This window comes from Chiloscyllium punctatum, chromosome 46 (genome assembly GCF_047496795.1).
Source record: "Chiloscyllium punctatum isolate Juve2018m chromosome 46, sChiPun1.3, whole genome shotgun sequence".
In the NCBI taxonomy this organism is placed as follows: Eukaryota; Metazoa; Chordata; class Chondrichthyes; order Orectolobiformes; family Hemiscylliidae; genus Chiloscyllium; species Chiloscyllium punctatum.
Genome location: NC_092784.1, coordinates 63870549 through 63896105, shown reverse-complemented (window position 1 = coordinate 63896105; position 25557 = coordinate 63870549). Strand labels below are relative to the sequence as shown.

Sequence of the window (25557 nt, the reverse complement as noted above, 5' to 3'; positions counted from 1 at the left end):
CTACATTGAACTCCATTTGCCACCTTTCTGCCCAGCTCTGCAGCTTCTCTATATCCCGCTGTAACCTGCCACATCCTTCCTCACTGTCTACAACTCCTCCGACTTTCGTATCATCCGCAAACTTGCTCACCCAACCTTCTAACCCTTCCTCCAGGTCATTTATAAAAATGACAAACAGCAATGGTCCCAAAACAGATCCTTGTGGAACACCGCTAGTGACGGCACTCCAAGATGAACCTTTGCCATCAACTACTACCCTCTGTCTTCTTCCAGCCAGCCAATTCCTAATCCAAACCTCCAACTCACCCTCAATGCCATATCTCTGTATTTTCTGCAGTAGCCTACCATGGGGGACCTTATCAAACGCCTTACTAAAATCCATATATACCACATCTACCGCTTTCCTCTCATCTACCTCCTTAGTCACCTTCTCAAAGAATTCAATAAGGTTTGTGAGGCACGACCTGCATGTTAAGATCCTTAATCAAGTCTTCCACATTACACATCAAATCCAGCATTGCCCCTTCCCTTGTGAGTCTATCACAAGCTGCTCCAAAAAAGAAATTTTGTGGATATTTCTACGAATTCCTTTTTTGGGATCTGCTGATTTTTCCAACCTGATTTCCACAGGCCACCAGTATGAAGTCCCCCATGATTATTGTAATAGTGCCCTTCTTAATACCTTTTCTATCTCTTCAGATTTATTTTGTGCCACACACCTGACTCTACTGGGATGCCTGTAGATTTCTTTGTGGTTCTTCAGCCTGACCCATGGCCTTCTGACCTTTGTTGCCTCTAGCTGTTGATTTAAATTCATTTCTTTCTGACAAGGAAACCTTCTCCCTTGTTTCTATCCCCGATCCCCTACATCTCTGATACTAACAACATCATATTCGCCAACTTTAATCTGCGATACAAGCTCATTTACCTTGTTTCAAGTACTGTGTGTCTTTAAGTACAGTACCCTCAGTCCAATATTGACTGCTCCCCTTTTCTTAGTTATCTCCTTATCAGCTGTACCTGGTTAGAATCCTGACTCTTTCCATACTCTGATCTATTACCCTTCCCAGTCGCTCGCTTTCTCTCTCTCTCTATACCTCCCATCTCTCTATCCTTCTGCTTCCCTCCACTTCTGTCTTTTTCACCATCTTTCTCACTGTCTCTCTCCTTGGCTCTGTGCCTATCTGTTTTATTCACCCAATATGAGTGACAGTAATTATATTGGTGTCTCTTAGGTCTATTCGCTGGTTGGATCGCTGCATTGCAGCAAATAAGAACCCTGAGCAACAGAATCTGTTTGCTATTATTCAGGGCGGCCTGGATGCTGAACTGCGTAAGAAATGTCTGACAGGTGCGACGTAGATCTCAACCTTTCTGATGATCTATGATATTAGCTGGAAAACCACTTCTGTCTTATGTAAAAACCACCCTTTTTAATTTTTCTATTATTTTAGATTATGGATGAAAATAAGAACAGGATTGTTTTAAACTAAGGAAACTGGAAGTACTTTTTAAAAATTAGTGCTGCTTAGTTTAATCACTGGGGGAAGATGTCTTAGATGCTATGGCACCAGGGATGTGTGCAGAGTAAGATAGTTGCTGATTGGTTTGTGCAATTGGAAGTCCGACGTCATCAGCATGACGACCGCCCCGATTGGCTCTAGGAAGGCGATCAATTTATTACAGGGAGAGAAACTTCAGGCTGCAGCAACATCGAGTTTTCTCTCTCTCTCTCTCTTTCCCCCCCCCCCCCCCCCGCCTTTCTCTCTCTCTTCTCCCCCCCCCGCCTTTCTCTCTCTCTTCTCTTCTCTTCTTCCCCTCCCCCCACGCCCCCCCCGCCACACCAACCTTTGCAGTGAAGTAACCAAAGACGGGAGGACAGCCAGTTGCTGTTAGCTGTTGCCCATAACTAATAAGTGAAAGGCTTTACAATTAGGGTATAAAACACCCTTGGTGTTCTGCAAATAATTGAAAGAATCTGGAAAAGATTTTGGGAAACAAAAAGGTCATATCATTGGATCCTGTTAACTGGTGCTATGAAACTGTGATACCCTGGCATTTTCTTCCCTCCAGTGAAGACCATATTTTCTTAATTTTCTGTATGTGCTTTTTCTGTTGAGAAAAGAACTATTTTGAATGCAAAGGTTTTTGGAAGGGTTGTTGCATGTTAGAAAACAAGTTACCTGAAGCTAATTGTAAATGCTCTTTACTCTGCTGTAGAATCAAGTGTAGGGAAAGACTACTTGCAGATGAGCTGGAGCCAAGTGGCTGTGTATGAATGGAGATTGTCAGTAACAAGTAGCTGATTGGTCTGTGGAATGGTGTTCTGCCTGCCAACAACAATGTGATTGGCTCCCACCTAAACAAGTTGGGGTGAGAGTGTCCAGTCAGAATTTGTTGGATCTTCAGAAGTGGAGGAGCTGTTGAGTATCTCAAACCTGAAGATAGTCAGTTTATTTTCTCTCATCCGTTACTATGAGCTGTGATTTTTAATTAACATTTATGCATGTGAGCCAGTCACCCTGTGCCTCCTACAAAGTAGTGAAAGTGTATGTAGAAGGAAGACTGAGAAGCAGCGTTCTCATTAGGAAAAGGATCACTTCAGCAAAGCCTGTAGATCAGGACCCCAGATATAAATTGTGAATAGGCAGGGTCCTGGAGTCATTGACTTTGCTGTCTCTCGGCCTGTTACTGGTCACTGCATTTCTTAACACTTTTTTCTGTTTGCTTTATGATTTCAGAGATGATTAAGCGTGATGTCTCTGGATTTGCCATTGGGGGACTTAGTGGTGGGGAAGAGAAGGATAATTTCTGGAGAATGGTGACACTCAGCACAGAGTATCTCCCACGAGAGAAGCCACGTTACCTGATGGGAGTGGGGTATGCATTTGTCTATGCTGTGCTCACCCTCTATCTGTGTCTTCTGCTTGTCTATGCTGTGGCTCCCATTCCTCTGTGTTGCTCTGTTTGTCTATGCTGTGCCCACCCTCTGTCTGTTTGTATTGCACACAATCTCTGTCTGTCTCCATGTGGAGTGCGAAGGAGGAGGTATCGTTTTGGTTGTTATGAATCTCCCAGTGTTTTGTACCCACCTTGTCACCATGTGCATACACCAGTAGATGGCATTGTGATGCCTAAAGTAATACAACTGCACAATGTTTATTTACGGTCTTTGTTCTTCTCTTTCACCCCAGATATGCAACAGATCTTGTGGTTTGTGTGGCTCTGGGTTGTGACATGTTTGATTGTGTGTTTCCCACACGGACAGCGGTAAGAATTCTGGCTATTCAATGAAGCTTCTAACTGGTGGAGTGCCATAAGGATCAGTTCTGGGGCACAGTTATTTTTCAATGTATGTTGATGACTTGGACGAGGCAAGTGAATGTATTGTTGCCAGGTTTCCAGATGATACAAAATTAGGACAACCCAAAGAGTATCTAGAGGGATTTCGAGAGATTAAGTGGGTGGAAAAATGTGAGTCTGTACACTTCAGCAGGAAGAATAGAAGAGCTGAATATTATTTAAATGGAGAAAGCTGCAGCATTGAGGAGTTTGGGGATTCTTCCCCATGAGTCACAAAAAGCTAGCATTCAAATTCAGGGAAAATAAATTGAATGAAGGAGAGGGAGTAAAAAAATTAGGGAAGCCTTGTTATAAGCACTATCTAAACACACCTAGAATACTGTGAATAGTTTTGGTCCTGTTACCTTTGGAAAAATCTCCTGGCATTGGATGCAATCCAGAGAAGGTTCACAGCTGTACTGCGGGCGGACTATCCAGGCAGGTCAAACGGGGAAAACTCAAATAGGAAGGATGCAGTCTTTTTAATGGGGTTGTACTACAGGCCTCCCAACAGCCAGCGGGAGATAGAGGAACAGATAGATGGGTGTATTATGGAAAAATGTAAAAAGACAGGATTATTGTGATGGGTGATTTTAACTCCCCCTGTATTGACTGGGATTCCCTTAGTGCAAGGGGCTTGGATGAGGGGGAATTTGTTAAGTGCATCCAGGAGGATCCTTTAAAACAATGTGCAAGTAGTCCAACCAGGAAAGGGGTCATATTAGACCTGGTATTGGAGAATGAGCCCAGCCAGGTGATCGAAGTTTCAGTGGCCATAATTCTGTAAATTTAAAGTTACTTATGGATAAGAGTGGTCCTTGGATGAGAGTATTAAATTGGGGTAAAGCTAACCACCATAACATTAGAGAGAAACTGGAGAACGTATGCTGGGGCAGCTGTTTGAGAGTAAATCCATCTGACATGGGATCTTTTAAAGGCCAGTTGTTAAGCGTTCATAAGCAGCATGTTCCTGTGATAATAAAGGATAAGGATGGCAAGATTCAGGAACCGTGGATGACAAGAGGAACTCAGAGCTTAGTCAAAAAGAAAAAGGAGGTATATGTAAGGTTTCAGAAACTGAAGGCAGGCAGAGCCTGCAGGAAATAACACAAGTATGGAATTAAAGGAAGGTTAAAAGGGGCCGTGAAATGTCTTTGGCAAACAGGATTGAGGAAAGGTGTTTTATACATATAAGGAAAAAGAAGTTGGCAAGGGAAAAAATAGGTGCGCTGAAGGGTAAAGGAGGAGGAAGTGGGTGAGATCTTTAACAAAGGTAACTTTGCATCGGTATTTACAAAGGATAAGGACATGGTTGGTCTGGAGGAGAATGTTGATATTCTGGGCATGTCAGTATTTAAAAAAAGAAAGCGTTGCATGTTTTTGAAAAGCATTTAGATAGCTCCAGTCAGGTCCTATGGACTTGTCTGTGTGAGAATGCTGAGAATTGCAGGTGAAGAAATTGCTGGGACCTTTGTATCCTCTTTAGTCACAGGAGAGGTCCCAGAGGACTAGACAATAGCCAACAATTTTCCTTTAAGAAGGGCAGTGGGGGTAATCCAGGAAATTATAGGACTTGTGAGCCTTACGTCAGTGGTAGGAAAATTATTGGAGAAGATTCTTAGGAGTAGGGTTTATTTACATTTGGGAAAAATATGGACTTGTTAGTGATAGGCAGCGTGGCTTTGTGTGGGGAAGGTAGTGTCTCACATTTGAGGTTTTTGAGAAAGTGACAAAGATTATTGATGAGGGCAGGGCAGTAGATATTGTCTATCTGGGCTTTAGCAAGATGTTTGATAAGGTCCCTCATGGCAGGCTGATACAAAATGTGAAGTCATATGGGATCCCCGGTGAGATGGTAAGATGGATACGGAATTGGTTTGTTCATAGATAGAGTATGGTGGAAGGTTCTTTTTAGACTGGAGATCTGTGATCAGTGGTGTTCCACAGAGATGCGTGCTGGAACCCCTGTTGTTTGTTTCATGTATAAATGATTTGGACTGGTCTGATTAATAAGTTTGTGAACAACACAAAGGTTGGGGGAGCTGCAGATAGTGAGGAGGATTATCAGAGGATACAGCAGGATATAGATAAACTGGAAACCTGGGTGGAGAAATAGCAGATCGAGCTTAATCTGGACAAATATGAGGTGATGTATTTTGGAAGATCTAATACAGATGGTCAGAGCATAGAGTATAAAAATTGGCAACTCGTGTTGCACTTGTATAGAACTTTAATGGGCCACATTTGAAATATTGTGTACAGTTCTGGTTGCCATTCTGCCAGACGGTTGTGCACGCTTTGGAGAGGGTACAGAAATGGTTTACTAGAATGTTACCTGGTTTGGAGGGGATTAGCTATGAGGGAAGGTTGGACAAATTGGTTTTGTTTTCACTTCAATAGATAGAAGTTTACAAAATTATGAGAGGCCTGGATCAGGTGGGTAGTCAGTCTTTCTTCCCAGAGTAGAAATGTCAAATGCTGGGGGTGTAGGTTTAAGGTAAAAGGAGTAAGTTTAAAGGAAATGTGAGGCAAGTGTTTTTTTACACAGAGGGTGGTAAGTGCCTGGAATATGCTGCCAGAGGAGGTGGTGACAGATGTATGAATAGGTAGGGAACAGAGGGACATGGACAACATTGAGGCAAAAGATGTTTGGTTTAGAAAGGCATCATGTTGTCTTGCTGTTCTTTGTTCACGAGACAAATTACAAGTTTGGAGGGATGTTTGAGGAGAGGTTGAGTAGCTTGGATGGTACGCATTGAAGTTTGGAAAAATGGGAGGAGACTTGATTGAAATGTACAAGATTCTAAAAGGATTTAACAGTAGATTTGGAAAGGTTGTTTCTCCTTAGGACCAGAGGACATAATCTCGGAATAAGGAATTACCCATTAAGACAGAGAAGAAGAGGATTTTCATCTGAGGCTAGTGAGTCTGTGAAATTCTTTACTACGGAGAGCTGCTGAGCCTGAGTCATTGTGTATATAAAAGGCTGAGAGCGGCAGACTTTTAATTTGTAATGGTTGAGGATTATCTGCTCAGTCATGATCTCATTGAATGGTAGAGCTGACTCAATGGCCTGAATAGCTGACTTCTGGTCCTACATCTTTAGGTCTTCAAATTCTTTCATTTGTAGCATTGGCAAACCTGGCCAGTTGGACATGGAATCCTTTGAGATGTGCAGATGTGATTATGTCAATGTTTCTGTTCAAAGAGCATATTTTTGCAGAATTGTGTGAAGCAGGTATTGTTTTAATGTGTTGGCATGAGGAGAGAATGATCTCTGCCCAGATGGTGCTGAGGATCTGCAGGGGAAACCTCTAAATGATGTGGTTTGGAGTTGAATGGAGCAATTTTGCATGGTGTAACAGGAGGTCTAGCTAGAAACGAATAACTGTGAATTTAAGCTGCATGAGATTGGCAGAGAGAAACTGAGAATGGATCATGTCATCTCTGCTAGCTCAGTTAAAAGTTCAAGCTAAATGATTCTTCTTAAATATGTTCATGAGATGTGGGTATCACTGGTTAGACCATCATTATTGCCTACCCGAAAATACTCTTGAGGATTGTTATGAATGGCTATAGTCCATGTTGTGCAGGTAGAATCATACTGTTGCCATGGAGGGAGATCTAGGATTTTGATTTAGTGACAGAAAAGGAATGGTGATATATTTCCAAGTCAGGATGATGTGTGCGTTGGAGAAGAATTTGCGGATGGTGGTGTTCCCATGTATCTGCTATCCCTGTCCTTTTAGATGGTCATAGGTTTGGAAGGTGCTACCAAAGGAGCCTTGGTGAATTTCTGCAGTGCATCTTGAAGATGAAATACAGTGGTGCTACTGAGCATTGGTGGAAGGAATGAATGTTTGTGGATGTGGCACTTGTTCTGGAGCAGACCAGAATGTCTCGAAATACATTAGGAAATTAGCTTTTAAAATTTAATGTCAGGTGTTGTGTTCCAGATGCAATTTGATAGGTCAAACTACTCAACACAGTTTATTTAAAACTATAGTTAAAATACAGCAAAGAACAACTTGGAATAACTTAATTCTATTGGAAAACATAACAGAATAATAGATACTCTAACAATCACGAATTAACAAATTAACTGATGTGTACTTGTTCAAATGCTGCTTCAAAGTCAAGAGTGGTCACTCTTGCTTCACCTGTCTTGATAAATATTTCAGATCTGGCTGTTGGGACTTTCCAGTTAGTTGTGCAGTGGTTTTTAGGGTAGGGGGAAGCCAGAGTCAGGAATGATGTTCAACCCATTATGGAGCTTTGGGTCATCTCTTAGCTGCTAGCCTTGTCGCTGAAGTTGCTGTTACTAACCTGCTTCAACATTGCAGTCTAATCTCTCCCCTCTCATTTCTCAGCGATTTGGGTCCGCGCTTGTTCCTTGGGGTTCTCTGCAACTGAAAAACAGGCAGTATGCCAAGGATTTCAAACCCATCGATGAGGATTGTGACTGTCCGACGTGTAAGAGGTAGGAAAGATAGCTGATCCTTCTTATCATCTCAGATCGACTGCTGGACATCTTTATTACTGTGGATGAAGTATCTGTCTTTTAGCTTTGAAGGTAATGCAGTTAGCCATTATCCCTGAGTTAGGAATAGAAAACTCTTGCATGTCATCCAGGGATGATCATGAAAACTATATCTGTGTGATTATCGGGTGCAACGAGATTAAATTCTGCTGTGATGCTCTCCGTTGTTCAATTCCTTGTGTGGGCGTAACATCGAGAGTGGTGGCAACTGTGACAAATTATTGAGGGCGGTTATCCCAGTCAGGTAGAGTCATAAAGGCCCATCGAATTTGCACCAATTAAAAGTAAACCCCTAACTATTCTAATCCCATTTCCAGCACTTGCTCAGTGGTGCCTTTGTGGGGAACAGCAATGTTGATGCCAGAATTTTGCAGAAAACCAGCAATATTGTTGGTGGTATTGGTGTCAGAGGGGTTGCTGTCTAACCTGCTGTCCTACGTTTGTCAGATACACTCGAGCATATCTACACGCCCTGTTCAGGAATGACACTGCTGCCCTCCATCACATCACCATCCACAACATTGCCTACCAGGTGAGGAAGCTGTACTCTGTATCTAACCCCATGTTGGACATGTCTGGATTGTTTCATCAGGAGAGTGACGAGGAGTCTTGACTTTCAGCTGAAGAGTAGAGAGAGCTTATCTTTATATTTAACATTGTGCTGTATCTATCCTGGGAGAGTTTGACGTGAACAGTGTAGTGGGTGCTCTACCTGTATTGAAACTATTTGATAGGGACAGTGAGGAGGGAGCTTTACTCTGTTTGAGAGTAGATGGAGCTTACTTTCAGTTTAATAGGGTAGAGGGAGCTTTACTCTGTATCTAACCCTGCATTGTTACTGTCCTGGGAGTGTTTGAGGGGGACACTAGAGAAAGTTTTACTTTAAATTGAAAGGAGTAGAAGCTTTACTCTGCATTTTACACGTGCTATACCTGTCTTTGATATGTTTTTGTGCTTTGATTTATGCACTTGGGCATGAAGATCCCTCTGTGATTTCACCATTTAAACAATGCACGTTTATTTTTCCTACCAAAATGGATAATTTTACATTTTCTCACATGATACTTCATCTGTTGGATCTTTGTCCACTCAATCCAACCTATTTATATTTTGATGAGGCTTCCTTACCTCCTTGTCTACATCATGTGGGCGGCACGTGGCACGTGGCACAGTGGTTAGCACTACTGCCTCACAGCGTCAGAGACCCGGGTTCAATTCCCACCTCAGGCGACTGACTGTGTGGAGTTTGCACGTTCTCCCCGTGTCTGCGTGGGTTTCCTCTGGGTGCTCCGGTTTCCTCCCACAGTCCAAAGATGTGCAGGTCAGGTGAATTGGCTATGCTAAATTGCCCGTAGTGTTAGGAAAGGGGTAGATGTAGATGTAGGGGTATGGGTGGGTTACGCTTCAGCAGGGCGGGTGAGGACTTGTTGGGCCGAAGGGCCTGTTTCCACACTGTAAGTAATCTAATCTAATCTAATCTTGCTTTCTAACCTATCTTTGTTGCTCAATTTGCTGATGACAGTGTACCTTCTGCTGTCCCTTTATTCAAATCATTTACATTGTAAACAGTTGAGGGCCAGCACTAATCCCTGTGGCATATCTTTCACTACATCTTGTCATCCTGAGAAAAGAACTATTTCTGCTGACTGTCTGCAAACTTAGCCTTCATCTGGTTCGTTAATGTATAAAGTGAACAGGTATTTTCCATCAGTCTTTCCCACAGAGAATGCATGTAACATCCCAGAAGCAGCTATAAATCATGAAATGGAAGGAAAGGAGGAACTCAAATGACAAATCACACAGGGAAACTGTCCTGAATAAATGAAGCTGTGGTCCCATGTCCAGCTCCTGAGCAGGAGTGAGCAGAAAGCAGCCTGGGAAGGCTGTGATTTGATTGGCTCATAGGGAGTATGCTAAATTTGAATCTGTGTTAAATTGAATCGTCTTAAATTATTGGTTACAATTTGCATTCAGATTGAGAAAATAAGCAGAGATATAAAAAGTTAAAAAATTTAAAAACAAATTCAAAACTAATTAAATAAGGATAAAGTATCAGTTGATGTGTTACTCAGTAATCTGTGCAGCAACTTGTCATTGATCTTCTTGAAGTCATCCATTGGCTCTCCTTAGTCTAACCTGCTCATTACTACCTCAAAGAATTCTAGCAGATTTGTCAGGCATGACCTCCCCTGGATGGAACCATGGAGGCGGCAAACCAGGCGTCATCAGGAGGTGGAGAAGTCAACATTTCGGGCGTAACCCTTCTTCGGGACCCGAAACGTCGACTTCTCCACCTCCTGATGAGGCCTGGTTTGCCGCCTCCATGGTTTCATCAAGGGGAGGTCATGCCTGACAAATCTGCTAGAATTCTTTGAGGTAGTAATGAGCGGCCTTCAGATAACTAACAGCTTCCCCCCTCCTAGAGGAAGACCCAATTCCTGGATGCTGAAATACTTGAGAGGAGAACCTCTTTCCTTTTCCTCCCCCAACTCTTAGCGGTCTTGTAAGCAAGCACTAAGCTGACTAGTTTTCTATGCTTCTAACACAGAAGGCTTAGCTGACCCAGCTAGATAGAAACCTGCTTCAGCTACTTTAATGAAGTCTAAAAGTACTTCCGGTGGAGACCTTGTTTAAAACTCTGTTTAAAGCTGAAATGTCAGAATTTAAACTGCAGATTTCAGTTAAATACTAACTCAACACTAGCTACAAAAAAAAGTAAAAAGGATTGGAGGATTTCAGCTATGGGAAGAGGTTGAATAGGCTGGGGCAGTTTTCCCTGGAGCATCAAGAGGCTGAGGTTTATAAAATCATGAGGGGCATGGATAGGGTAAATAGACAACATATTTCCCTGCTGTGGGGGGAGTCCAGAACTAGAGGGCATTGGTTTAGAGTGGGAGGGGAAAATTTTTTGACAGAGCTAAGGGGCAACATTTCCATGCAGAGGGTGGGGTGTGTATGAAGTATGGTGTGTATATGGAATGAGCTGCTAGAGGAAGTGGTGGAGGCTGGTACAATTACAACATTTAAAAGACAACAGAATGGGTATATGAATAGGAAGGGTGTAGAGGAATAGAGGCTAAATGCTGGCAAAATTAGGATAGGATATCTGGTCAGCATGGACAAGTTGGACCAAAGGTATCTGGATAGGTATATGAATAGGAAGGGTTTGGAGGGATATGGGCCGGGTGCTGGCAGGGTGGCACTCGATTGGGTTGGGATATCTGGTCGGCATGGACAAGTTGGACTGAAGAGTCTGTTTTCGTGCTGTACATCGTGACTCAAACGTTCATGGTGCACCTACCTCAGCTGTGGTATGTTTGTGCTGTCCAGCAAGCAGCACCAATGCACTTGGTGTCTGCTGTTTTTTTTTCACTTTGTCAGTTTACTGACTCTTTGGTGCAGGAGGCTTGATTCATGTAAACTAAACATGATTAAAGAGCATTTACCCTATTTGTATTTGTATTTATATGTTCTGAAGAGTAAGCCGAGTTGCTTCCCTATCCTTGTAATATTGGCACTGCTGGGAATACCCAGAACATTTGGCTCAACCATGCTGCATCATTTCATGCTCCTGTCAGGTGTCTTGGATTTTGCTGAGCTAGAACAATACTTTTAAAAGCATTTAATTGTTTTACAGTTGAACCTGATGTGTTCAATTCGTGAGAGTATTCGGCAGGGACAATTTCCAGTCTTCATTCAGCAGTTCATGAAGCGAATGTATGGAAGTAAAGAGCAATACCCATGCTGGGCTGTTGAAGCACTCAGCACAGTCAATGTTCAACTGGAATAGAGGGACTGGTCCACCTATTACTGTACGAAGGTGAGAGATTCACCAAGGAAAGGGATACTCTCCATTGTGTGTGCTGGAGCCTGCGACCTCTTGCACTCACCCATGTTTGTGTTGCTAGCTGTGTAATTTGTTCTAGGATCATGTGATTTTTAATACATTAAAACATGCAACTGCAGCTCCTTTATCCATCATGTGATCCTGCCTCCACATATATGCTGCTCCTGGGCAGTCTGCCTGAAGTTCATGCTGAAGCCAGAATCCTTATTGTATTATTATCTTCAATTCCTGTACCCTTTTTCCAGTGTGTCGTAAAAGTGCCTAAAATGTGACAGAACAGCCTGAAGTAGAGAACATTAAGAGTCACAAACTGGATAATAAATAGGGAACAAAAGGACAGGAAACACTGACTTGCTGCAAAATTCCTATAAACGTGCCATTGCACCCTCTGTTGTCCCCCTGGCTTTGTTCTATATCCTTTACACCTTGTCCTATTTCCATCAATTAAAAACAAGAAATTAATTCACATTTAAATACAAACTATATTAGATGAGATTGTCAGAGAAAGTATGTTCAAAGAGGGCAGGGTAATAAATTTTCAGCTGAACTTGACCACCTTAAGTATTCTGATGAAGTCATTGGACTCTTAACTCTGATTTCTTCCCACAGATGCTGTTTCTTTAGATCTCCAGCATCTACAGTTCTTAGTTTTACTGACCACCTGAAGATGAGTTTCATCTTATACTTGCCTAAGTGAGCCAAGTCAAGTTAAGCTATTTTATGTTTAAATATGTAATCTTTGATAGACAGACACTTATATTGTTTAAAAAAGATTAACATACAAGCTAACAGAACGTTAAGTATAAACCTCAACAAAGATTTAAACAATCTGTTAAAAAGGCTTCTTTGTTCAGGTTCTGTGATAATGTGCATTTCATTAATGCAAATTTGCTTGAACGCAATTGATGGGTGGGGGAGTGAGAGGCTTCGTGCTATCCCTTCTCCTCACTCAAACAGCCCTCAGTCTTCACGGAGGTGTCCTGGGGTCAAGTCAAAAGGTAGGGAGCCTTTCCTTGGCAATTCATATTGCAATATTACTAAGTTTTAGCTTGAATACAGGAACTCATTATATTGTCCTTCTCAACATTTATCCTATCAAGCTTCTTAAGAATCTGATACATTTCAATGTAATCACCTTGCATTGTTCCTAAACTCCAAATGAGTAGAGTCCAAAGCTGTTTCACCTTTGCTGATAAGACAGTTCCTCCATACTAGGATCATCCTGGTGAATCTTCTTTGAACCGCTTCCAATGAAATAAAGCTTTCCTTAAATAAGGGAACCAAAACTGTTTATTAATATATCTGTGGACTGTTCATATTCCTCTCAGATCATGCCTTTCTACCAATTGTGTCATCTGTAAATTTGGTTAATGTAAATTTGCTTTCTTCCTCCAAGTCATATATTGTAAACAGTTGCAATCTCAGCACTGTGGAATGCCACTTCAGGTCATCAATCTGAAAAATAACCCCTTATCCCTCCTTACCATTTCTTGCTCATTAGCCAATTTTCTATCCATGCCAATGCATTATCTCCAACAATATGGGCTTTTATGAGTTGGTATCTCACAAAAGGCTTTGTCAAAATAACTATTGGCTCCCTTGTGGTTGCAATGTCCTCAAATAAGTCAGACAGTGTTTCCCTTTCATGAAGCTATGGTGACACTTTGATGAGATAACAATTTTCCAAATGTTTTCCTATCACCTCAGTGATTCCAATACTTTTCAAATATTAGAAATTAGGGTAATTGGCCTATAGTTACTCCCTTACTTTTTTCCCCCTGTCCTTTTGAATCAGGGTGTCAGATTGGCAGTTTCCAAATCTTCTGGTACTTTTCCAGAAGCCAAGGATCTTTGGAAAACTACAACCATTTCTATAGCAACTCTTTTAGCTTACGTTGCTCGGTTCCTATCAGGGCCAGGGGGTCTTAACTGCGCCATTAATTTGTATAATACTACTTCTCAGGTGAGAGCACTTAATTCCTCTCCAATATTCTTTAGTATTATAGAATGTTCACTCTCTGACCTCTTAAAAATATTTTTAAAGAAGTGGTTATTGTCAGTTTTATATTCTGTGCTAGTTTGTTTTTAATCCTCTGGCTGGAATCTGAATTTATCCCAGTCCTTGGGACTATCACTGACTTTTGCTTTACATGTTTTTTTATCAAGTTGGTACTCTTGGTGAATCATGTTTGGTTTATGCAGCTCATAGAATCTTTCTTCCTTAAGAAGATTCTTTTTTGCTGACAGTCATGAATTACCTACCTACACATCTATCACTCCTGCTACCTAGTTCACAAAACTCCAACTTCATTTCAGTTTTATTTCCCCATATTTAAAGTTAAACTCACTCTCAAACTGAAAATTACCTTCTATTCTGATACGGTGATTATTTCCTAGGGGATCGTAATTGAGGTCGTTTATTAAATCTGCCTCATTATTTCATTACCAAATCCAGGATAGCCAGCTGCCTGTCAGAGGATCCCCTGATTTACAAACATCGGACTTATGAATACTTGTACTTACGGGGTGTAATTTTAAAGACATGACATCCAGGAATTTTCTGTATTTATGAACAGCTGCTTTATGTTTTCCTGTATTGTATTCTGTCGTGTATAAATTGACTTGCTAATGGAGTCCAGAATGTAACCCAGAGGCTGCCCATATTGCTCGAGGAAACTACCTCTAATGCACAATGAATTTGATGTCGTAGCTATCCTTTCAAATTGGGTTAATCTAATCAACATGGAGATCAAAGGCACCTATATCAGAAATACAGTGAATTAGAACAGATACAATATCAGCAATAAAATTAAGAAGCCTACTTGTATGAACCCAAAACTCCCATATAGACTTATGTAATTCTTTATTCCAACCCATCATTAAATATACTGCTTACCAAAAAATCCCTGTTTAAGTTATTATCTTATTCTTTTGTGAATTAAGCCCATAAAGTATAAGCGATGACTATCTCCAACTAGACAAAGAATCTAAGCATATCCCCATGATATTCAATGGCGTTACCATCATTGCATCCTCCATATCAACATCCTGGAGGTTGCCATTGACAAGAAACTGAAGTAGACTAAACTATAAATACTATGATTACAAGAACTGGTCAGAACCTGGGGAATCTGCAGTGAGTGACTTACTTGACTCTCGCCAGCCCACTCACCATTTACAAGTCAGGTGTGTGATGAAATATTCCCCACTTACATGGATAAGTGCACCTGCGCCTAAGAAGCTTAACATCATCCAGGACAGAGAAGCCTGCTCAATTAGCGCCACAGCCACAAGTATGCACTCCCTCCATCACCAATGCTCAGTTGCAACAGTAAATACCACCTATAAGATGCACTCTAGAAATTCATTAAAGCTCCTCAGCCATAATCTTTCACACCCTTGACTATTATCACCTATAAAGAACAATGGCAGCATATATTGGGACCAGGAACACCACCACCACCACCACCTACAAGCCTCCTCCAAGCCATTCTCTATTTCTAACAGCATACTTACAGAACGTGGACTTCAGTGATTACAGGAGGCAGCACACCACAATCTTAAGTGTATGCCATGAATGTATAAAACAAAAGGTAAACAATTTGTCTGTTCCAGAGATAGAAATAATCCCATTAGAATATTTGACAGAATTGCTTTTATAGATGAGAAAATGAACCTAAAAGTCAAGGAGATTACTGTGCTGCAATGGATAGCTCACCCACCATTTAATGAAAATGTGCCAAGGTACCTCCTATCTTAGTGATCTCTACCACAGATTGCCAATTGCTAGGTCATAGGAATATCATCTGCAGCGATTTTGAGGCATTTCCAGGAGGGATCAAACAGTAAATTTGGCTTTATCATTACTGCTCCTGTCAAAGACTGAAAACTGTTCTATATCCAGATGAACTTCCTTCCTTGCACACAGTCACCTTGGAATGAAAGGTGAAAAACTCTTGGAAAAACGTGCACACCAAGACATAAGATCATGTCAAAGATTATGCAATAAATTATGACATTACTTTATAAACATTTTATTCAACCACTTTGAGAGGAAGGTCAACTGCAATACTGTTTAACTAATACAGAAAACAAAGTACAAAACATGGTATCTTAAAATAATTCACACAATTATATAAACTAAATTTAAAAAAAAAGCAGAAATGCACTTTAGAACAAAGCTTCACTTCTAGACAACTCTGCAAGAAAACCATTTAAGAGATTATACATTACAGATAGGGTGAGAGTACTGCATTCACAACTACCAGGCAAAAATGACCATTACAAAGTGGACTGCAGGAACCAAAATGTGTTACATGTTGATTTCGGCACACAATGTTTTTAAAATAAAAAAAAGTTGCACGTGTCAAAATCAGGGATTAGAATCTCCCTGCCTGATTAATAAGAAATGTCACTAAAGTAGTGCCTAGAGCACTAGCAGCCAAAATGGTCAAATGGATGGGAGAAGGGGAGGAACAAAATACCATTACAAGCCAACACTAAGTTGCTCTGTTGTTATTTTCCCAGTACAGTTACCACCTTACCCAGTCAGGACTCTTATTTGGTCAGTTTGTGAGAACACTACTGACTATCAAGGGCTCTGCCCACTCCCTTGGAGGCACAACACAATAATTTAACAATTTATACAATTATTACTGCAGAATTATCCAACTGGGCTCTCTGCCATATCAAAAACTGCCAGATTATTCTGGCTAGAAGGCAACACATGCCTCTTAGTGAGTGGTATTAGGATTCCAGATCTGGAACCTGAATGTCACACTGAAGCATCACACACCACAGCACTATTTACTACAGGAATGGCATTGAACTCCACCTTAAAGAGTATGCAGTGCTAGTGGAAAGTGGTCACACAAGATTTTTTTTTTAAAGTTTGTCCGCAGTATTTAAGAAAAATAGATACAGCAGTTAAGAAAAAAAAACAGAAGTGGATATACGGTCTTCTGATCCAGTTTATCTGTACTGGTAGGTGTTCATGCTGTGGTCTCCTCTGCCATAGCCCCCACTCGGGCTTGAATAGGACGACTGACTTGATCCATATCCTACAGATGATGGTGTGTTGTAGCCACTCTGGGACGGGTACCCTGTGAGCAATTAACAATATTTGCAGTGTTGGACTGGTACATACATGTCCCATGGTAAAAGCATGTGTTTGAACTAATGCCTGCAAGCAAGACTAAAAAGGACATATAAAACAAATCCAGCTGCTACACAGCTTCCAATAAGTTGTTGGCACCAACTCCTCCAATGTTCAAGTGCCTTAGACTTATATAAATGGCCTGGTGCTAGACTTCAGTCAATCCCTTCTCAATGCAGCTTGCTACCACTGGCTGAGGAGCAAGAATGCACAATGTACAAGGAAAAGGGAGGAATGCAGAAGGAGATGAAATTGTGCCAACTCCAAAATGTTGGCTCCTAAATCTATCCAATTTTCCCCGGGTTGACATTCTGCTCATAAACATAAAGCTACACATGAATAGGATTGGCAGAGGTGCACTTATCAAAGCAAGGTTCTCAAGATGCTAAGACGGGAAAATAGTACAAGACAAATGATAGGATAAGGGACAGGAAATCAGTAACATTTATCACCTCTGAAACGGCTCTTCTCCAGTACCCAATTTCCCATCTTAGTTTAAAAATACAAATTAAAATAAGTGTTCTTTCCTGAGATTGTACAAGCGTTTGGAATCAAGCATTCTATTTGTTCCTTTTGTCTTCTGGTTGTCTCTTGCTCCCAGTTACCTGGTTTATTGGAGCAAGATACCAGTCTGTAATCAATTAGTAAGATCACATCAGCTGATCATATTTAAGACACTTTCATTACAGCTTACCAGAATATGAGCCACTAGCACCTCCACTTCCACTTCCACCTCCTCCGTAACCTCCCGATGTGTTGGAAGAGTAGGAACTACTCCCACCTGAACCATATGATGAACTACTATATCCTACAAACAAAAGAACATATTGAGAAACCAATTCCATGACTAGTTAGCATGAAGACATTCTCTTCTCCATATTCTCTGATCTCTTACGAGGGCCCTTAAGCAAAACTTAAATAAGATCAAGTTAAAAAAACCAAGTCACTATCTCCACAAATTTGGTTATATGCCCTGCACTTCATGTGTCAGTTACTCTGAATCTCAGAGGGATCAAAGTTTAACTGCAGCACCCCCTTAGACAACGGTCTATAGAGTTCTGAAACAGAGATTGCCAGCAATTTCTATTTTTGTTCAGATCTCCAGCATCCACATTTCTTTGTCTTATTATGGTCTACAGATTCCATGTGTGCCTCTATCAAGTATACTTTCAGAAAATGGGGAGCAGACTTTATAGCTATCAAATGTGCAACTGATTTTCATCCTTCAATTGCAGATATCCATTTCCAAATCCACATCCTTCCTTGCTGCTTTGAAACCAAGATTCACCACCGAGGTGTCAAATCTGATCTTTCAGAGGGCCCCAGCTTTACAGTCCCTTTTTACCCAAATGCGGTAACATTATGTTCTGACCTGCCATCTCCTTTGTTATTTTTGGGAGCATGGGACATTCATAGAGCCATAATTATAGAATAAGACCACTGCAGGCAGACCTGGTTACAAGATCAGGCCCTTTGCTTCTATTTCTCAAAAGAAAGTTTATGCCACTAAATGAATCCTGTATGAAAGTCTCTTGACATGGATTGATTCATGCAAAGGTACTCAAAAGATTTAAAAAATACATACCACCTTTGCGTTCGTATTCCATGTTACTGCCAACGTTCTGCCCGGAGTAGGAACCACTATATGAGGAGCTGGAATAGGAATAGTTTTGGCTGTTGTAGACTTTCTGTTTCGTTGGGGCTGCAAGTGGGGGTTGGCTGTAGCTACTGTATTGGTTCTGGCTGTATGAGGATTGCTGTGACTGGTAGCTACCACCACCACCCCCCCCAACATATGATGGTTTTTGCAAGGGAGGTTGTGGCTTGATTGGCTTCTTTGGTGGTGGAGGAGTGTAACCATCATTTTGACTGTAGGAGTAGCCCCCTGAAGCACCTGAACTGGAGTAGCCACCACTGTTGTAGTAATTACCTGTGGAGCGAAGCAAGAAATATTTAACAATTTCTAGTCACTTTACCTGAATTCCTCTGGAGGCCAAGCTTGCTCAAATTTGATCCTCAATGCATGTGCACAGATCATCTAAAGAGCCACAAAGGAATTGCCTCATGCCTGCTTGCTGTGATGTGGAGTGTCAGCCCAAAAGACCCCAGTTTCATCCCCAATTTGCAGTGTGTTGATAATTTCAAGCAGTAGCACGATGGTTAGTGCAGATGGGCTTAGATGCTCTACTGGATGCAAACCAGTAATAAAAGCTGCAACATTTGGTTCTGACACTGCTTTATGATAATACAACAAGCCTCCTTTACAGTGGATTCTCAACTTGTGTTTTGATTAATCACTTTTTTGTGAATGAAACTCACAGTAATGTTGGACATGAAGCAACAAGCGAAGGGTAAGCTTCAATGGTCACAGAGCTCACCATTTACACCGGACTCTCTCATTAATAGCCAATTGGGTGCAACAATGGAGACTAAGAGAAAAAATTTTTTTTTAAGGATTTGTGGTATGGCGTAAATTACATTAAAAATTAAATTCTTCTGGGAGTTACTCTTACTGACCGTTACAGTAGACAGAATTATGCTTGCAAACGCTTTAGGTCAGTTTATAATAAAAGGCAAGCTAGAAACTGTTCATAACAAACTTCAAGTTAGACACATGAAAGACAACAGTTATGGAGCATAATATCAAATCAACATAAAAAGTACCAGCGACAGACTGTATTTTCTGATTACATATCACAAAAGTGAAGTTCAAGTTGACCAATAGGTTCATTCCTAATTCTTATTGCATTTCATAAGTCAGATTGCAATTTGACCCCGTTTCCATGATGAACTCGAGCTGACCACAACCATAGCCTGACAGAGCTATTCAACCCTTCAGGAGGACCAGCACCATAAGGTGAAATTAACTCCATGTTTTCAGGTGGCGTTCCAAGCAAAGGACGATAGAATCCATTGGCATTCCCACCACAAGTGGAGTGATTACAGCCCACAATTTGGCCAATGAGGTACAGTACCAGAACATGCCTGAATTTCATTGAGGAATACAAAATCAGCAATTATTGAAAACAAAGGCTGCAATTTCCTTATTCCCTCAATGAGCCAGAATATAATACACTTCGGTTGTCATGATACTTACATTAACCCAGACAATCCTTTCCCCTTCTACCACAGGAAATGCTCTTTGGAGTTAAGTTTCTATATACGGTATTGGTGAACAGACCCATTCACCTGTTACAAATTCCCAGACAGTACAGAACATTAGCAAAGTCATGGGCCCACAGGAGTAGGTGGGCAGAATCCCAGAAGCAGAAGCACATTTATTTGATAAGTTCAAGTTAAATTGAATTCGAAAATATTTCATTTACAAATATAGGAATTTAGCAATATACGGTATTTCAATTGCCAGGAGATGTCCTACAGATTTTACATTAGCAAATCAGATTTTCTCATTATGGCTAATGTCTTTCACTTAAAGTTGACACTTGAGGAATGCAGCTATAACTTTGAACAAGGAAGTACTGTACAATAATTCAGAGTGGGTAACCATTATACTTTGTAGAAAATCCCAGGTATAATTTGTCAACACAATGCATTTAGTCAAACAAGTGAGGCAGAAAGAAAAATGCCACTACCATAGTGCCACCTCATTCCAGAGACTGAAGCCATTGTCACTCATAGCTCTGTTTTATTCCATCAAAACTTTTATTGAACTTGAATAAACAATTCGACATCGGTCCTGCTCAGGATGCTATACATTTGTTCTCTTGTAGAAAAAAGTTACAACACAAAAAAAAAGCATTAAAATGTTAACTGATTGGGAGGCACAGTAAAATAGGTCATACATAAAATCCCAGAAGTGCAACCTGATTGCTTCACTTAAAATCTGTATTATTTGATGGTACAGGATCAATATGTCACTGATATACAACCAAAACCAACTAAAATAAAGACCAGCAAGAGCAGAGCCAGATATCACCAATAAACCATCAATCTGAATGACACCATAGAGTCTGTCCTAAAATGCTGTGCCTAATTTCAAAAATTAAAACTTGGAAGAATATTCCACTTATTCAAATAACTCAATACAATGCAGCATATACGAGACCCAGTGTTACTTGCTGCAACGAAGGTGGTTAGCATTGAACGACACTGTCTGAACAGATAATGAGTGTTGTTGAAAAACACTGAAACTGTCAAAAGCGAATTGCTTTAAGAAAATCTCAACAGATACTGCGGTTATATTTTTGTTTGAAACCTAGCAACCCAGATGAGACTACCAATTCCATCCAGAACCATATTTGCACATCCAGCTCACTATAAACTGAACTAACTTATTTAGGCATAATGTGGAACAGTCATGGCTCAGAACTAGGGGACAAACCATAATCAGTTGAATAGCTCAAAGGAAGTCAGGTGCAATTTCTTCTTATCTACAGGAAATACAGCAACTTAAAAACCACCAAAACTTCAGTAAACATTATCAATAATGAAGCAAATTTCTGAATAAAGAAGGATTTGAGAACTATAGGAATAGAGGATGATGAGATTTAGTTATGAAGCGAAGACTCGTTCAACAAAAAGGCCTTTTTTGCACAAAGAACGTTGCCCTAAACTCATGTCACAAAAATCGTCAATAGAACACTTCCACGTCTGAACAGACTGAATCCTCTCCACTTATGTTCACACAAACAGATTCATGGGCAAAGGCTTGTAGACAGTTATAAAAAGGGCGAAAAAAAGCTTATAGGGCACCAAAAAATGCGAAACCCACTTTGACACAAAAAAGAGAATTCAGCTCCCCATGCCAGATGTTTCTGGTATGATGACAGGGAAGCCATGGGCTTTTTAAGCAGCAAAATGATATTTGGACGTTCAATTCCAGTTCAGTAGTTTTTAGAACTTAAAAGTAGATGCCAAATTAAGCTAACAACAAAACACTGACGGATAAATCTACAAAGGGTTATCTTGTCTGGCTGCGATTTCAAGTGCACATCTTCAACATGTAGACTTTGAAGCATTTGACCGACAGTTTAAATGTCTTATCTACAACACCATCCAAAAATGCTTCCCACTGGTATCAATTGCATTATAGCATAAGATGTGAACCCATAAATAGCTGCAACATTAAACATTAAATTCAAACATGTTGAAACATTATTATTCCAGGTTTAAATTATTTGGGCCTTTTAAAGATCTGACCAAGTCCTGCCTCTAAACACCGCCAGTATGTGGAAGTTCCAATAGAGAACTGTCCTGATGAGTTTTTTTTAAAAACGGGGAACCATAATTGCTTCTTTGGAAAACAAAATCCTTGTACTTTTCCATTGTTTATAACACATTTATTGCTTTTCAGATGCTGTGGTCTTGTAGAAGTCTCCTCCCCAAATCTCGTCAAAAGGTTAGAAATGCTGCAGATAAGACACTTGTCTGATGGATGCCAGAATTCGAAGTCAAAAACCAGTGGGCACAAAATGTCAGAGTCCAGATGAAGCAACACAGTCCAGAACGTGCCTGCAGACTTTGGGCGTCAACAGTTCAAATGAGTTAGACCAAAGTGGGAGGGACAGGTTTTTGTATGAATTTTCACCCTCTAGCCAGAGGGAAAATCTTGGAAGCTGTCTTTGAAAAAGTCACCTGCAGCTGGGAGACAGAGCAGAGGAAAAAAAAAAATTAGGCGTGCTTGGTAAAAAGGTAGAATGCCAATTTTTTTTTAGATTTCTCTGCTCCCGTCACCTCGTGCAAGTGGCTTTTTCTCAGGCAAGCTGCTTCTTTGTTTGCAGATTTCAGTTTGTTGATAAATGTTTGCTTCTTGTGGCTTACAAAGCAGAGAAATATAAAATATTCAAACTATAATTCAGCAAAACATCAAGTACAAACTGTAACCCTCAAAGCTGCACCCAGGAAGTGCGCTCTGGCACTACCAACCAGCCTTGAGGTTGACTTAAGTGTATATGACTAGGACACAAATGGAGTCACTGACTACACTTCAGCTTGCGCTTAGTTTTGTCCGAATGTTTTTTCTGAGCTTAACTATATTATTGCCCTTTCCCCAATATGAAGACTGATGTTAATCAGAGGCCAACCTACATGAAGTCCCAGATGGGTAATGGATATTACAACATATAGACACTGGACCTAACCAGTCTGTATGGCATTTACCCATAAACTATGGAGATAAACAAGAAACTCGCTGAAACTTCAATTTCATTTTCCAGCAGTTCCTCAGAAGATCAACCACTGCAGCAAAAAGGTCAGAGGACCAAACAAAATTGAAATCTAATTTATTCCTCCAGTTTCAGTCATACAGTATAGAAACAGGCTCTGTGGCCTACCATGACTATGCTAATCAACAAACAGCAAATTATATTAATCCAATTTACCTGTACTTGGTCTGTAGCCTATTGTGCCCTCGCATTTTCAGTATTGTCCAGATGCTTCTAAACATTGAGAGAGTACCTCCATCCACTTTCCCCTCAGGCAGCACATTCCAGATTTCTAACACCATCTAGGAGAAAATATTTTAACACATAGACCTGCTCTAAACTACTTGCTCCTCACCTTAAACTTATGCCCTCTGGTCTTTAGACATATCTACATGGGAAAAGATATGGGAACTAAAAAACTCTTGTCTTTCAACTTTGTATAGCTCAATCTGACTCATCAGCCTCCTCTGCTGCAAGAAAAACAAACCCAGCCTATTGGTCTCTCCTCATAACTGAGATTTTCTCTCCCAGATGAATCTCCTCGGCACCCTTTTCAGTGCAATCACGTTCTTCCAATCGTGTGGCAACCAGAACTGCACCCAGAATTCCATCTGGAGCCTGACCAACGTATTATAATGTAGTAACAAGACTTTTTTCCCATACTTTTGTTTGTAGCTTTTAAGGTGGATAACTTGAGAACTAAAAAAAAGGCCATTTAGATTAATTAGATCCCCTACAGTATGGAAACAGGCCCTTTGACCTAACAAGTCCACACAGACCCATTCCCCTAGCCTATATTTTCCCCCGGACTAATGCACTATGTTCTGGATTAGTGGTGCTGGAAGAGCACAGCAGTTCAGGCAGCATCCGAGGAACAGTAAGATTGACGATTCAGGCAAAAGTCCCCACTTAACACTGAGCAATTCAGCACGGCCAATTCACCTGACCTGCACATCTTTGGAATTTGGGAAGAAACCGGTGCACCCAGAGGAAACCCACAGACACGGGGAGAATGTGCAAACTCCACACAGTCAACCGAGACCTGGAATTGAACTCAGGTCCCTGGCGCTTAGGCAGCAGTGCTAACCACTGAGCCACCGTACCGCCTCAAGTCCAAACTAATTCTCTGAAATTGTCAGTTCTGTTACCCAGTTTTATTTCCATAGTCCTGCAAATTTATTTCCTTCAATTGTCCATCCTGTCTCCTTTCTAAATCATTGATTGTCTTCATTTCCACAAGGCAATGAGTTTCAAATTGCAAATAACTATCAATTATTTTTCCTCATATCCCTCAAGATGTGCCTCCAAGTCCTCATATGATCATCTAACGATAGTACTGATCTAAACCTGTCATAATCGTGAACACCAAAAACAAGTTTCCGTTCAATCTCCAAGAACAACACCAGCCTCTTCAACTTGAAATCCTGGATTCCGGAAACCATCCTGGTATCTCCTCTGCAGCCTCTCAAAGATCCTTGCATCCTTCTTCTGCGCGATTTCTGGAATGGGCATCCAAAGGACGTTTATAAAGTCAAGAGTGTGGTGCTGGAAAAGCACAGCAGGTCAGGCAGCACCTGAGGAGCAGGAGAGTGGACATTTTGGCCAAAAGCCCTTCATCAGGAGCAGGAACCTCCTGCTCCTCAGTTGCTGCCTGACCTGCTGTGCGTTGCCAGTACCACACTCTCGACTCTAATCTCCAGCATTTGGAGTCCTCACTTTCACCTAGAGTTTTATAAAGCTTCAGCGTAATTGCTCACTTTGTGCATAATACACGGAGTTTATGATTTGTTATTAACTTCTTTGTCAACATGCCTTCTTCTTAAGAAGCCAATTCACATGAACTCTCAGTCAAGTCGGTTCCTTCATTCTTTTTGCCTCCCCCTGCCCTTTCTTCCAAATCTCACTCCTTTGTATTCCAGCTGTCACGTGTCCGTCTATTCTACCAGCCTATGCCTGGTTAGAGTTGCATCATCCTCACTGCTTGCCACTTCTCCAAATGTGACATTTCAGCAAATTCTGAATTGACTTTGTACTCCAGACTATTAATATACATCAAACAGTAGTTAATAAACTAAAATGAGTATCGTATCAAGTTTGGTCTTGATAATGGTTTTTAATCAGTCATGTTAAACTATCTGACCTGTATTTGCTGAAACTCTCCATATAGCTTTCCTTAAACAAGCATATTACATTTGCTGCTATCCAATTTTCTGGCAGTTATCCCCTACTCCCTCCCTACCACCAACATGTTGCCAGCATTCCCTTTTTCTGTAAACACTGGATATTCTGCTTCACTTGTTCTATCAGTTCATTGTTTCTTGTCTGGACCTGACTTGTAGGATTCACTGGAAATCACAAATCCTATTTTTTGTTGTCTTTTGATACTTTTTATACCTCCCCAATAAACCACCATGTCCTGGAATGGTCCTGTATTTTCCTCTTTTTGGAGTATTCATAACTCGTACTTGTAGCATATCTTCCTCAATTATGTAATGTCTAGTTCCATTTT

The 25557-nt window shown here is 40.8% G+C and overlaps 2 protein-coding genes across 8 annotated transcripts in view; one reads left to right on the top strand and one right to left on the bottom strand.

Moving 5' to 3' along the window:
- The window catches only part of qtrt1 (queuine tRNA-ribosyltransferase 1), a 31397-nt gene extending 6257 nt beyond the window's left edge, over window positions 1-25140 (top strand). The window contains exons 5-11 of one of the 4 annotated variants that reach the window (XM_072564498.1): window positions 1236-1351; window positions 2742-2880; window positions 3195-3270; window positions 7713-7822; window positions 8330-8414; window positions 11520-11702; window positions 22199-25140. In XM_072564498.1, coding sequence (XP_072420599.1) covers window positions 1236-1351; window positions 2742-2880; window positions 3195-3270; window positions 7713-7822; window positions 8330-8414; window positions 11520-11672 — 679 coding nt within the window. In that variant the 3' untranslated portion in view covers window positions 11673-11702; window positions 22199-25140. Of the gene's footprint in view, window positions 1-1235; window positions 1352-2741; window positions 2881-3194; window positions 3271-7712; window positions 7823-8329; window positions 8415-11519; window positions 11861-12338 lie in introns of those variants that run through there. The other 3 variants (XM_072564499.1, XM_072564497.1, XM_072564500.1) reach the window with 3 other exon arrangements.
- The window catches only part of ilf3b (interleukin enhancer binding factor 3b), a 51382-nt gene continuing 41572 nt past the window's right edge, over window positions 15748-25557 (bottom strand). For 3 of the 4 annotated variants that reach the window (XM_072564493.1, XM_072564495.1, XM_072564494.1), the window contains exons 19-21: window positions 18470-18814; window positions 17579-17692; window positions 15748-16831 (exon numbers count right to left, since the gene is read on the bottom strand). In XM_072564493.1, coding sequence (XP_072420594.1) covers window positions 16701-16831; window positions 17579-17692; window positions 18470-18814 — 590 coding nt within the window. In that variant the 3' untranslated portion in view covers window positions 15748-16700. Of the gene's footprint in view, window positions 16832-17578; window positions 17693-18469; window positions 18815-20524; window positions 22486-25557 lie in introns of those variants that run through there. The other variant, XM_072564496.1, reaches the window with a different exon arrangement.